This window comes from Cebus imitator, unplaced genomic scaffold (genome assembly GCF_001604975.1).
Source record: "Cebus imitator isolate Cc_AM_T3 unplaced genomic scaffold, Cebus_imitator-1.0 Scaffold68, whole genome shotgun sequence".
Classification (NCBI taxonomy): Eukaryota; Metazoa; Chordata; class Mammalia; order Primates; family Cebidae; genus Cebus; species Cebus imitator.
In genome coordinates this window covers 5,975,457-5,990,825 of record NW_016107383.1, presented here as the reverse complement: position 1 = coordinate 5,990,825, position 15,369 = coordinate 5,975,457, and the positions used below count along the sequence as shown (strand labels likewise).

At 43.0% G+C, this 15,369-nt stretch overlaps 1 protein-coding gene across 1 annotated transcript in view; it reads right to left on the bottom strand.

Moving 5' to 3' along the window:
* DEPTOR (DEP domain containing MTOR interacting protein) overlaps nucleotides 1-15,369 on the bottom strand; it is a 187,647-nt gene that overhangs the window by 128,523 nt on the left and 43,755 nt on the right. Inside the window, exons 2-3 of the mRNA XM_017530704.2 lie at nucleotides 9,399-9,577; nucleotides 7,996-8,119 (exon numbers count right to left, since the gene is read on the bottom strand). Coding sequence (XP_017386193.1) covers nucleotides 7,996-8,119; nucleotides 9,399-9,577 — 303 coding nt within the window. The remainder of the gene's footprint in view (nucleotides 1-7,995; nucleotides 8,120-9,398; nucleotides 9,578-15,369) is intronic.

The window sequence follows — 15,369 nt, the reverse complement described above, 5'->3', positions numbered from 1 at the left end:
GGGTTTCATCATATTGGTCAGGCTGGTCTTGAACCCCTGACCTCGTGATCTGCCTGCTTCAGCCTCCCAAAGTGCTGGGATTATAGGCATGAGCCACTGCACCTGGCCAGAAAATACTTTTATTACAGTTCGCAATTTGTAAAACTCAAGATCTCAGTTTGAAAAACACTTTTCTTTAAAAAATTATTTTTGTTTTATTTTATTTATTTATTATTATTTTTTAGACAGAGTCTCGCTCTGTCACCCAGGCTGGAGTACAGTGGTGTGATCTCAGTCCACTGCAACCTTCACCTCCCCGGTTCAAGCGATTCTCCCATCTCAGCCTCCCAAGTAGCTGGGACTACAGGTGCCTACCACCATGCCCAGCTAATTTTTGTATTTTTAGTAGAGATGGGGGTTTCACCATGTTGGCCAGGCTGGTCTCAAACTACTGACCTCAAGTGATCTGCCCTCCTTGGCCTCCCAAAATGCTGGGATAACAGGCATGACCCGCTATACCCGGCCTTATTTTAAAATTATTAGTTTCACCCTGTTGGCCAGGGTGCTGACACACAAAACACCTCTACACTGGAAATAGAACAAGATGGAGACAAAAGCTTGAAGACTTTTTTTTTCCACTCCAGTTCCACACCTAGCGTCTATCTGAGTCATTAAACCTTTCCGTATAGGCTCATGTCCTCCATTTTTATAAAGGGATTAATTATGGCTGCTGGGTATAAATCAGAGTTGTATAAATGATCAAACAAATTCATGTATATGATGTTTTGTGGGCTCTAAAGAGGCCAGACAAGGTGAATCTCTGGCTATTGTTGCTTGTCATTAAAAGCAAGCTCTGTGTAGCGCTTTCATGGTACAGGCTCAGCCGCTGGTAGCAATCACAACATGTAGAGCCCTTTGTTCGTTCAACAAATATTTATTGTCCCAGGCACTGGGAGAGAACAGGAGAAAGATCCTAAGGCACAGGGTAGAGAAACTTCTGATAAGATAAAGCACACAGACGGGCTTTGCCTCTTGGCATATACTTTCTTTTATTTCTCTTTGGTCCTGTGGAAGAGAGACTGAAGGAAGCAGTGGCAATTCGATAGATATCTAATGGCATACAGACATGTTAAGCCAATTCTTCAATCAGGCCTAAACTCCTAAGCAGCATAAAGCGACTATGGTAGCTGGAGAGAGAAACTCCTGCTGCTGAGAAAATCAAGGCCCCTTGGATAAAAAACTAGACTAATGTGTCTATGAACCAGATTCAGAGGGGATTTAGTTCCATATCAAGACTGAGGTTTAACTAAATTTCAGAAGTCTTTTCTAAGTCTGAAGATGAAATCAAGGTTAGTTTAAAATGTACATTTCAACTACTAGGTTTAGTAAGACAAGACCAAATTATACCTCAAGGGCATATTCTCTTTTATAGCTGATTCTATTTGTTAGTATATAGAGCAGTTGATAATCCTGAAGTCAACTTTTTTGTTTGTTGGTTGGTTGGTTTGAGATGGAATCTTGCTCTGTTGCCCAGGCTGCAGTGCAGTGGCATGATCGTGGCTCACTGCACCTCCGCCTCCTGAGTTCAAGTGATTCTCCTGTCTCAGCGTCCTAAGCAGATGGGATTACAGGTGTACACCACCACACCCAGCTAAGTTTTGTGTTTTTAGTAGAGGCAGGGTTTCACCATGTTGGCCAGGCTGGTCTTGAACTCCTGACCTGAAGTGGTTCGCCCGTCTCGGCCTCCCAAAGTGTTAAGTATACAGGTGCAAGCCATCATGGCTGGCCAGCTTTTCTCTTAAAGAAATCTATTTTGCCAATCAAGTTTTGCAGTGGGGAACATGCACTCAAAATCCTTCTACCACCTTAAGATAGCATATACACATTCAACATTGTTCTTTTAAGTTATGAGTACTATACTGCTTACAAAGGTTTCCTTTGAGAAATAAAAATTGCACTGTTTGGGAAAATCTGACTTATGTTCATGTGTTGCGTGTCTTGGATACTTGTGCCCATGCAAAATTAAGTGGAAAACTGTAAGCCCTTCTTGAAGGGACAAAAATCTATGCCTTATTCTTTACACCCTTAGTCCATTGGCTGGCCATAATGAAGGCTCAACAGAGCTTAGAGCTTATTGATGAAAGTGTATTGTGCCCTGAATGCACTTAGGCGAATTCCTCAAAATGACAACATCAGGGCGTCAATCCATAAGCACATGCCCTCTTTCTCATACTCTCCCAAAGTTGGCAGCAGGAGGTGAGCAATAGCATACACTCACTCTGACGTGGGCCCTGCCCTGTGTGAATACCCATTAGTCCATTTTACCCCCACAAGAAGTCTACGAGATCAGCACAGTCAGTACCTCCACTTACAATATAGGCAAATGGAGACATAGAGAGATGAAGCCACTTGCCTCAAGGCATGGAGCCAAGATTCACAACCAGGTAGCTGGGCTCCTGGGCTCTTACCTGCTATGCGAGGCTGCATTGTAAAGTAATATGAGAAAACAAGAAGAATAGATGTCATGTATTTGTATTATTTTTACTACTCTAATAAGAGCAGCTGACATTTCCTGGGCTCTCAGTCCATATCAAGTAGTGCACTCAGCACTATACAGATGGAGCTCAGTCAATCCTTCCAATAGCCTTTTCCAGCAGTGCGTCCCAGCCTTATCTCCACGGTAGACTGCAGATCAGAGAGACTTAAGCAGAGTGCTGAAGGTCACAAAGCAAGCAAGTTGTGAAGCTGGGATGGAAAACCTGGGCTGTGAGACTCGGCCATTGTCACTCACTATGCAGAAGGATCCATGCCTCCAGTTCCCCTAAAGCTTTCCTCACTCACACTGGGACAACTTGAAAGGCCAGCTTCTGGCTTCTTCATTAGCATTTGTTCCAGCTCAAGTAAGATACTAGAGTGACATATATACTAAGAGCTAGCAGTTACTGAAATTGTAGTTGAGACCTGGGTTTATCCCACCAATGAGCAGATTGAGAAACACCATTATGGGTTAGAAAGCCAGGCTACCCAGGCCGGGCAGGGTGGCTCATGCCTGTAATCCTAGCACTTTGCAAGGCCAAGGTGGACTGATCGCTTGAGACCAGGAGTTTGACACCAGCCTGGCCAGCAGGTTGAAACCCCATCTCTACTAAAAATACAAGAAATTAGCCAGGTGTGGTGGTGCAAGCCTGTAGTCCTGTCTACTTAAGAGACTGAGGCACAAGAATTGCTTGAACCCAGGAGGCAGAAGCAGCAGCGAGCTGAGATCATGCCGCTGCACTTCAGGCTGGGTGACGGAGTGAGACTCTTCAAAATAAAAATAAAAAAAGAAAGCCAGCGTTCCCCAAAATCAACACGGTTCAGCAAAACCTCAGTCCGAAACCACAAAGTTTCACAAAGTCCTATTTATAACACAGAACAAAGAAGAAAGAAGAGAGGCAAAAAGAAATACTGACAATACGCCCATCTCCTCAGAGCTGATGAGACAACAGTGGCCCCAACACCTGCCACCCCAGGTTCATGTCTCACCCCTGTCCCTCAAAAACTGTGTCAACGGCATATATAAATTACTTAACTGCACTGGATCCCAGAGTCTCCCTCTGAAAACGGGCCAGTAAAGTAATGCTCCATCTATTTTAGAAAGAATCTTAGGTAAAATAATCTAAAGGAAGTGCTTTGAGAGGCTTAACTTACAAATAATAAACATCATTTTGTTTTTTGTGGGTTTTTTTAAATCTTGAGACAGAGTCTTGCTCTGTTGCCCAGGCTGGAGTGTAGTGGTACGATCTTGGCTCACTGCAACCTCTGCCTCCCAAGTTCAAGCCATTCTCCTGCCTCAGCCTCCCTAGTGGCTGGGATTACAGGTGCCCACCACCACTCCCGGCTAATTTTTATACTTTTAGTAGACATGGGGTTTCTCCATGTTGGCCGGGCTGGTCTCAAGCTCCTGACCTCTGGTGATCTGCCTACCTTGGCCTCCCAAGGTGCTGGGATTACAGGTATGAGCCACTACACATTACTTGAGTCACCCTCATAATTAATTGAAATCACAGGAGTCAGTGATTTAGGGAAAGGAGTGAGAACAGCATGAATCCTCCAGGCAAAGGGAACAGCATGTGCAGAAAGTATCAGATTGCCATTTCCCTAACCCCTCCTCTCCAACAGCCTCCCATTACACTTAAAATCATCAATTCTTGGCCGTGCGTGGTGGCTCAAGCCTGTAATCCTAGCACTTTGGGAGGCCGAGGTGAGTGGATCACCTGAGGTCAGGAGTTCAAGACCAGCCTGGCCATCATGGTGAAACCACATCTTAAAAAGAAAAAAAAAATCATCAATTCTCATCGTGGTCTTAAGGGCCCTATTATGAACTGCCCCCGTCTCATCTGCTGCAACTCTCCTCTTCACTTCTGCCCTCTGGACACACTGGTCCCATTACTGCTCTTAAATATGTCCAGCACATTTTCATCTCAAAGCCTTTATCCTTACCGTTCCCTTTGCCTGGGATGTTTTTCCACCAGTTATTTGCAAGGCTTCCTTTATTAAAGTGTCACCTTTGCAAAAACACCTTCCCTGATCCCCCTATTTAAAGTACCCCCCACCCTCAGTAGGTCTATTTTTCTTTCTAGCACCCACGATGCCAGTATTCTCCTATACTACATCTTCATGTGTCTGTTCCTTTAACGTCTGCCTCAACTCATGAAAGCAGGGGCTTTGCTATAGGCATTCCTAGTGTCTTTAGCTGTGCCTAGCATGTGGAAAGGGCTTGATATATATTTGTTGAGTAATTAATGCATTAATACATCTCCTGCAGGGAGAGAAGATGCTCAGAGATACACTGTGCAGGGTGACTGACACATAGGATGGAAGGGGAGCTGCAACAGAATATGAGACTGGAGTAAGTCTACTTTCTAGAAGGTGTGAGCCACTTTAACTTTTCTTGTTATCTTGCCATCATAACTATCCCATTAAGCAATAACAGTTCTCCGCCATTTTATTTTTTTATTTTATTTTTTTTGAGATGGAGTCTTGCTCTGCCACCAGGCTGGAGTGCAATGGCTCGATCTCAGCTCACTGCAATCTCCGCCTCCCGGGTTCAAGTGATTCTCCTGCCTCAGCCTCCCAAGTAGCTGGGACTACAGGCATGCACCACCACATCAAGCTAATTTTTGTATTTTTAGCAGAGACAGGGTTTCACCTTGTTGGCCAGGCTGATCTCGAACTCCTGACCTCAGGTGATCCGCCCACCTCAGCCTCCCAATGTGCTTGGATTACAGGCGAGAGCCACTGCGCCCCAGCCCAGACATTATCAATTAATAGCTGATCCCTGCCCCACAGTGTGGTTTTGTGGATCCTAAGAGATAAGCTGCAGCTAGAGAAGAGTGTTCCAGGTGCGGCAGCTCATGCCTGTAGTCCCAATGCTTTGAGAGGCCAAGGCAAGAGGATCACTTGAGGACAGGAGTTTGATACCAGCCTGAACAACATAATGAGATCCACCTCTACAAAAAAAAGTTTAAAAAAACATAGCTGGACATGGTAGCATAAGTCTGTATTCCTAGCTACTTGGGAATTTGAGGTAGGAGGATCACTCGAGCCCAGAAATGGAAGGTTACAGTGAGCTATGATAATGCCACTGCACTCCAGCCTGGGAGACAGAGTGAGATCTTGTCTTTATAAAGAATAATAATAATGTTAAATTTTTTTAATTAAGAAAAAAGGAGGAGTGTTACATTATCAACTGGCCTTTTTCCATAGAGATGACACACGTTTTGGGCAACATAGAATCATTGTTTGAAAGAACCGTCGTGGTAACAGAAATACCTAACACCTGTTACAATTTTACAAAAGCATCTAAGAAATTAAAAGTAGCAACAACACAAATGCACATACTCAAGTATACAAATGGAGGTGCTGATGGATCCCTTCCATTCAAATTCATGTGAGTCAAAAAGACAAGAGAGTTTCTCCATTTCAATATAGAAAGCAAGTGACAGGAGAATGAGTACAAATTAGGACATCAAATGGTGACCATATCACCTTAAGACACAGACAAGAACTGGGACAGAAAGCGTAACACAGGAAGGACACAGTCCAGGGTGGCCATCAGTACTGTGCTCATATCTGGAATGGCTATCATCTGTGAGGACTTACTACAACCCAGAGATACTGAGCTAAATACTTAAGTACTTGACACAGTTATCCTTTTAATTCCCACAACAGCATGAGGAGGTAGGTTCTATCGCTGCTGTAATGTCACTAATGCAGACACTGAGATTTACAATCGTAAGGGACAGGGCTCCACTTCAAACTCCGTCTGACTCTTAACCATTATGCCACTTAATCTGACCACTCAGACACCCGACCAGACCCTTACCCCTATCCATTGTAGAGCAGGCTCTTTTATGTGACAAATATGTTTTGTTTTTGTTTTTGTTTTGAGACAGAGTCTCACTCTGTCACCCAGGCTGAAGTGCACTGGTGTAATCTCAACTCACTGCAGCTTCTGCCTCCTGGGTTCAAGTGATTCTTGTACTTCAGCCAACTGAGTAGCTGAGATTACAGGCAGGCATGCACCATCACAAACACCTGGATAATATTTTTTTTTGAGACAGAGTCTAGCTCTGTCGCCAGGCTGGAGGGCAGTGCCGTGATTGGCTCACCACAACCTCTGCCTCCCAAGTTCAAGCAATTCCCCTGCCTCAGCCTCCCTCGTAGCTGGGATTACAGGCACCCGCCACCATGCCCAGCTTATTTTTGTATTTTTAGTAGAAACAGGGTTTCACTGTGTTGGCCAGGCTGGTCTCGAACTCCTGACTTTGTGATCTGCCCGCCTCAACCTCCCAAAGTGCTGGGATTACAGGCATGAGCCACCACGCCCAGACCCCTGGATAATTTTTGTATTTTTAGTAGAGACAGGGTTTCACCATGTTGGTCAGGCTGGTCTCGAACTCTTGATCTCAAGTGATCCGCCCACCTCAGCCTCCCAAAGTGCTAGGATTACGGGCATGAGCCACCACACCTGACCAATAAATATGTATTTTTCAATTCCCTCAAGTCTTGTAAGGCAGACAGGGTTACAAAGGAGGTGCCATTGCTTCTGCACCCCGTTTTCTAGTGGTTGCCACAGAAAACTAAACGAGGAAGGCGGGATGTAAAAAAGACCACAGAAGTAGCAGATCAACCCAGAGACAGCCACTCAGAAGATTCAAGGCCCACCAACTGAATATTTCTGTGCTACACTATACTTATCTCTTCAAACGAGCTGAAAGCTTAATCTTCATAGACATCCTGCTATCTGAAGTTCCCTCACTACTCATCTCCTGGCCTGACCAATTCCCCTCCTGTTGATGCTGCTTCTCCAGTCACTTACAAGCCTGAACCTCCAAGTTACACAACAGTATTTAAAAGAAAAAAAGGGGCCAGGTGCGGTGGCTCACGCCTGCAATCCCTGTATTTTGGGAGGCTAAGGCGGGTAGATCACCTGAGCTTAGGAGTTCGAGACCAGCCTGGCCAACATGGTGAAACCCTGTCTCTACTACAAATACAGAAATTCACCAGGCATGGTGGCTAATGCCTGTAGTCCCACCCACTCGGGAGGCTAACGCAAGAGAATTGTTTGAACCCAAAAGGCAGAGGTTACAGTGAGCTAAGATCATGCCACTGCACTCCAGCCTGGGCAACAGAGTTAAGACTCGGTCCCCCAAAAAAATAAAAAATAAAAATAAGAGAGGAAAGGGGCATCCGCATCATTTGATGGTAAACAAATTACTTCTGGAGCTTTGTAGAATCGACTTAAATATAGAAAATAAGATTTAAGTAAATTCTTTATTAAGAATCTTATGAAATTGACTTATATTCTGGCAAAGAGAAAGCAAATGGGTGATAGTTTTCTCATACGGGAAAGAACAGTTATGTAAGCAGCCCACATGGAAGAGCCACGCTGAAATCAACATAACGATACTGGCACAGTCCTGCTTCTCTCTACAAGTCAAGATTACAGTGGGGATTGCATGCAGAACATACTTTTCATACAGCCTCTGTCCTCTCATAAAGGCCTTCACTTCGTTATCCAATGGGAAGGTGCCGTCATCCTTTCTAAAGCGGTAGAAGAGTTTGACATCCTTGAATTCCTTATGCTCATCACACACTGAAACACAACATGCACAGAGAGGCAAATGAGAAAAAAAAAATCACTCATTACTCAAGTGAAGTATGATGCTGATTAAGAATGATTTCACTACCAAATTCTTCATGCGTATCTACCATATGAGCTAATACATGTAAAATAGTGACATGATACTTGGTACAGGGTAAGTGCTCAGTATTAGTTATTATGATCACCATCACCATCACCATCATCTTCATCATGTATTAGAAAGTTCACAAAATTCAATTCATCATGCAATCTACAAACTCTTCTAAAGCATACTGGCACATGCCTGAGCCTCAAAGAATGTGGAATCTAGTTCAGTAAGGAGAATGCCAGCTACAAGTGAAATATGGCATGATAAGGCTACAGAGGGAAGGCGAGAGTGCAATGGGATCCCAAAGGAAGAGTACCCACTGCCCCAGGAACACAGCTTTGGAAAAAGAAAGTTTCCCTAAAGAGTTTGCATGTAAGCGGAGACCTGAAGAATGAGTAGAAATTGGTCAAAAAATGAGGGGAAAGAGTATTCCAGGAAAACAATGGCATGTGCAAAGGTCGAGGCCAGGATGAGAGATTCCAAGAAGACACATTTGTGAGTCTTCATTGAACCCACTGAGTTGAACCCAGGATGAGAGATTCCAAGAAGACACACTTGTGAGTCTTCATTGAACCCACTGAGTTGAACCCAGGATGAGAGATCCCAAGAAGACACGTTCGTGAGTCTTCATTGAACCCACCTGCAATCCCAGAACTCTAGGAGGCCAAGGTGGGTGGATCAAGTGAGGTCAGGAGTTTAAGACCAGCCTGGCCTGAGAGTAACAGCAAAAACTTGGAAACCACGTAAATGCCCAGTGAAAAATGTACAGTGGCTTTACAGAAGGAGCAGGATAATAATTTCAAAAAAAAAAAAAAGAAAAGAAAAATGCACAGTGGCATAATTATACATGTTTTATACAATAGCAAAAATAACAAAGACGATCTATACTACCAACATAAATCAATCTCACATTTGCAAAAGAATAAATATGCACTTCTATAATGATTTAAAACTTTTAAAACAATGTGACATATTCCTTAAAGATGCATATACAGAGAAGTGTAAAGCCATACCTAGAAATAACCCAAATGCCTCTTAGAGGGAGGAAGAAATGCAATCAGGGAGAGGTACACTGGAGATCAAATAAAGCAAAATGTTTTCTTTCTTAAGTGGGTATGTTCATGAAAAGATTTAGTCCTTCATTTTCTCTCAAGTCACCTTGACTGTCGCCACGTCACTCACCATGGTGAATAATGCCCCGGTCTGCTAATTTCTGCATGAGTTTAATTGCCGTCTCTCTGTCGGAAGCCTCTTTGTGTTCAATCAGCCAGTCAATCAGTTCTTTTGCGACAAAACAGTTTGGGTAGGTCTTGAGGTGATGACGTCTATCTTTAATAACCTTTTCTTCATGCAGCCTGAGCCTGGAAGAAAAATTAGCAATTATTTTGGAAATTTTGATGACACAAATTATTAAACCAACCCGAGACAGTAATAGCATAACAGAAGTTCTAAAGGCATCAGAGTGTCATTAAATATCTTTAGCTCACTGTAATCCCAGCACTTTGAGAGGCTGAGGCAGGAGGATCACTTGAGGTCAGGAGTTTGAGACCAGCCTGGCCAACATGGTGAAAACCTGTCTTTACTAAAAATACAAAAGTTAGCTGAGTGTGGTGGCAGGTGCCTGTAATCCCAGCTACTCGAGAGGATAAGGCAGGAGAATCGCTTGAACCTAGGAGGCGGAGGCTGCAATAAGCCAAGATCATGCCCTGCACTCCAGACTAGGCAACAAAAGTGAAACTCCGTCTAAAATACGCCCTGAGCTACTACTAACCAATCTTGCCATCATAAAGGAAGAACCTGCCTAGGAAGAAATCCAACACAGAGCAAATCGGACCAGATAGAGATAAAGAGATAGAGATGAAAGACACACAGAGAGAGAGAAATTACAAACAACCCTATTTGAACACCTGAATCTAACAGTTCATGAAGCTGCCTAACCTGGGTTTAAATTACATGAGCGATACATTCCCTGTGCTTTAGTGAGTTTATTCAGGAACCTGTCCCAATACACCCTCCAGCTGAATGCCAGCTTGTGGCTCCATGGCATGGAACGTTTCCACAGTGGTGCCTTCAGAGACCACATAAATGGCCAGAGCTATGTGCTCTGCGCCCAGTGGTTCCAGAATTTCGGGTGGTCTGTTTTTCACTCTATCTCCTTCCCTTGTCCTGCTGTGATATGCACCTGCTGTCCTTGTTCCTGAACTCAAGCAGTTCCCCTAATCTGCTCTTTCTGTTCCGCTGTGGTCTGCTAAGTAGTTGGTCAGTATTTAAGAGTTAAAATATTTTTAGCAAAAGCCTGATATGAACATCTAAGAAGAAAGAAATGTAAGCATTTTGTGCATGGAATGTCTGACATCTATTTTGGTCGCTCAAAACTATCTTATGTGCTTCATTACTGCTCTTTATCTGAATGTGAAATAATTGGGAATAAGTGTTAATGATGCTTGCTATACAATATTCGACCATCTGCAAATATTTATTTTTTGTTTTTGAGATAGAGTCTCGCTGTGTCGCCCCGGATGGAGTGCAGTGGCACTGCAGCCTTCACCTCCTGAATTCAAGCAATTCTCTGCCTCAGCCTTCCGAGTAGCTGAGATTACAGGTGCCTGCCACCGTGCCTGGCTAATTTTTTTTTTATTTCTTGTACAGACAGGGTTTCACCATCTTGGCCAAGCTGGTCTTAAACTCCTGACCTTGTGATCCACCCACCTTGGCCTCCCAAAGTGCTGGGATTACAGGCATGAGCCACCATGCTCCACCCAAATATTTATTATGTAAAACTTAAGAGTCAAATTATATTATAGGATTGGCTAAGGAAAGGACATAGCAATGAATCCACTAGTAACAGAGATGAGGATATCAGTGATATCAGGACAATACTAAAGAACAGGTATCCAACAGACCCAGAAAACATCCTCATAAGATGGTGGTGATAGACAGGGCTGCCAGGTTTAGGAAGGAAAAACTAGCCAGGAAACCCAGTGAAATCTGAATTTCAGGTAAACAGCAACAATTGGGTAGTCAAAGTATGACCCAAATATTGCAAGAGACCTACTTATACTTTAAAAATAATTCATTATACTGTATCTATAATTCACATTTTAGTGGGTACCCTGCATTTTCTGACAACCTTATGGGAGATATATTTTATTAAACTTGAAGGTTAGTACATTAGGATTAATATTTTATGCTTAAAAAAAAAAAAAAAAGGAAACTACATTGATGCCAGATGACACTGTGAGTCCTTAGGGCTTCCTCTTCTAGGGAAATCTAGTTGTGTAATTTTTTTAGTGCACCTAAATCATTATGTTTATCTAAGTATTCCAGAAGATACTTTTTTACCCATGTGCTTGGAGCCAGACTAGCCTTCATTTGCCAACAACCAGGTAGGAAATGTGAACTGTAAAGATTATAAATTGGTAACACTGGCGGAGTGAAGCCAAAGCACAGAATCTCCCTTTCTTCATATTAAGGAAAATAATTTAAAAAAAAATAAAAAGAGGCCAGCCATGGTGGCTCATGCCTGCCATCCCAGAACTCTGGGAGGCCAAGGTGGGTGGATCAAGTGAGGCCAGGAATTCAAGACCAGCCTGGCCAACATGGTAAAACCCCGTTTCTACTAAAAATACAAAAATTAGCTGGGCATGGTAGTGCACACCTGTAATCCCAGCTACTCAGGAGGCTGAGGCAGGAGAATTGCTCCAACCCAGGAGGTTTCAGAGAGTGGAGGAAGCAGAGGTTTCAGAAAAACAAGATCGCACCACGAGCAAAAATTTAGCTAGAAGTAGCCTGACAAGAAAAAAAAAAAAAAACCCTAACTTGATAAATGTTTTTAAGTGGCACCCTAAGCAAATTAATGCAGGAACAGAAAACCAATACCACATGTTCTCACTTCTAAGAGGGAGCTCAACATTGTGTGCACATGGACATAAAGAAGGGAACAATAGGCAGGGCACTGTGGCTCATACCTGTAATCCCAGCACTTTGAGAGGCCAAGGCAGGCGGATCACATGAGGTCAGGAGTTCGAGACCAGCCTGGCCAATACAGTGAAACCCTGTCTCTACTAAAAATGCAAAAATTAGCCATGCATGGTGGTGCATGCCTATAATCCCAGCTACTCAGGAGGCTGAGGCAGAAGAATTGCTTGAACCTGGGAGGCAGAGTTTGCAGTGAGCTGAGATCACACCACTGCACTCCAGCCTGGGCAACAGAGCAAAGCTCTATCTCAAAAACAAACGAACAAACAAAAAGAAATCAGGCAACAATAGACATTGGGACTGATGTGGTTTGACACCGTCCCCACCTAAATCTCACCTTGAATTGTAATAATCCCCACGTGTCAAGGGTGGGACCAGGTTGACTCGTGGTTGGATCATGGAGTGGATTCCCCCATATTGTTCTCATGGTAGTGAATAAATCTCAAGAGATCTGATGGGTTTTGTTGTTGTTGTTGTTGTTGTTCTTGTTGTTTTTATTATTTTGGTTTGCTTGTTTTTGAGATGGAGTCTCACTCTGTTGCTCAGGCTGGAGTGCAGTGGTGCAATCTCAGCTCACTGCAGTCTCTGCCTCCTGAGTTCAAGTGATTCTCCTGCCTCAGTTTCCTGAGTAGCGGGGATTACAGGTGTGCATCACCACATCCAGCTAATTTTTTGTATTTTCAGTAGAGATGGGGTTTTGCCATGTTGGCCAGGCTGGTCTCCAACCCCTGACCTCAAGTTATCCACCTGCCTTGGCCTCCCAAAGTGCTGAGATTACAGGTGTGAGCCACCATGCCCAGCGCTGAAGATTTTATAAATGGGAGTTTTGCTGCACAAGCTTTCTTGCCCGCCGCCATGTAAGAAGTCCTTTTGCTCTTTCTTTATCTTCTGCCATGATTATGAGGCTTCTCAGCTATGTGGAACTGAGAGTTCATTAAACCTCTTTCTTTTGTAAATTACCTAGTGTCAGGTATGCCTTTATTAACAGCATGAGAATGGAATAATTTAGGGGCCTACTTGAGTGTGGAGGGTGGGAGAAGGGTGAGGATCTAAAAACTACCTACTACCTACTATGCTCGTTACCCGGGTGGCAAAATAATCTGTACACCAAACTCCTGCAACGTGCAGTTTATTCATTTAACAAACCTGCATGTGTATTCCCTGAACCTAAAGTAAAGGTTGGAAAGAAAAGAATAAAATAAAAATCAATAAACAAACAAATAAAAGGAATCATGATATAAGAAAGTGATTTAGGCCTGTATTACAGATAGAATGGAATAGCCATAAAACACTCTCTACCCATTGAAATGACCAAAAAAAAGCTTTGTGGCCAGGCGCAGTGGCTCACGCCTGTAATCCCAGCACCTTGGGAGGCCGAGGCAGGCAGATTACCTGAGGTCAGGAGTTTGAGACCAGCCTGACCAACGTGACAAAACCCTTTCTCTGCTAAAAATGAAAAAACTTAGCCAGGCGCAGTGGTGGGTGCCTGTAATCCCAGGCATTTGGGAGGCTGAGGCAGGAGAATGGCTTGAATCCAGGAGGCAGAGGTTGCAGTGAGCCAAGATCATGCCACTGCACTGCAGGCTGGGCGACAGAGCCAGACTACATCTAAAAACAAAAAACAAAAACAAAAACAACAACGACGCTGTGTAACTTTTTGAATAAAGGGAAAAGACAAAAATATAAATAAATAAAATAGCAGCCAAAAAAAAAAAATAAACAGGAGATTTTGGAGTGGCCAGGTTAAGGCCCGTAGACTCTCACCACCCAGAAGCCTTGTAGCTAGGTCAATGAATCCTCAGAATTTCATTAATAAACCCAAAGTTTGGAGAATTAAAAAAAAACGTAAATAACTGAATGTTCTATCTTCTGATTAGGAGACAGTTGACATGGCTGCTGGGGAAAGACAGGTACAATGAAAGAAATGAAGAACTAGATCTTTTTCTAACAGCGAAGCCTCCCAAGCTCAATAATACATTTGGGGACCACTGCAGGGGTGGAAACATCCCTCCACAGCAGCGGGCTCCACCTCTGACTTTGTAAAATGAACCCTGGGGCAGGAAGTTGAACAAAACCTCAGAAGCAAGGCTCTCTGACTCTCTCCTTTTCATCACCACGAGCCCTTAAGTTGTAAAATGGTGGAACAAATAATTAGCTATCACATTTAGCTCAGAGGGGGAAATGACATTCTGAGATAACCTAGGAAGGCACCAAGGAGATGTCACCTGTCTTTATTTCCAAGCACAGATAAGTATGGACAGATTGAAAGTATGGACAGAACCATCTGCATTAAGCATAAACATCATGGGAAAAAGCAAACAGCTATGTGACTCTGTGAAGCAAAAATAAATAATGTTTAAAAAAAAAAGGAAAGAAGGGAAAAACAGAAGGGAAGGGAAAAAGAGAGCATTCGGTAGGTAAGAAGAACCCTGTCGGAAAGAAAACACAATTCAAGAAACAGACAATTTCTTTAAAGTGTTCTGAACTATAAAAAATTTAAAAACAATTTTAAAAGAATAAAAAGTCAGGAAAATAAGGATTCAAAGATAAAATGATTATCAAGAGGGAGATAAAGATCTTGGAAAATGAATGGATATCAGACAGTTTATCAAGCAAATTATAAACTGTCAGGACAAACAAATCAAATAGCTGAAAAATGAAATTCTTATTTAAAAAATACTTTAATAAAACAAAGGAGAAACAGCAATTAAAGCAGATAGGCCAGGCGTGGTGGCCCACATGTGTAATCCCAGCACTTTGGGAGGCGAAGGTGGGAGGATCACTTGACCTCAGGAGTTCAAACCAGCCTGGGCAACACGGCAAAACCCTGTCTCTACAAAAATTAGCTGGGTTTTGTAGCACACACCTGTAATCCCAGCTACTTGGGAGGCTGAAGTGGGGGGATCAATTGAGCCTGGGAGGTGGAAGTTGCAGTGAGCCGATATCATACCACTGCACTCCAGCCTGGGCAACAGAGAGAGACCCCATCTCAAAAATAAATAAAAATAAATAAATAAATAAATAAATAAAGCAGATAGAAGTTAATAGATACAGAGATATTTTTAAAGCCACTAAATTAATTTATAGTATTACCTTAATATATATAAGTCTAAACAAAACCAACTAAAATAGCTTCCAGCATACAGCTCCAGGGAAGGCACCACTGATCTTTAGA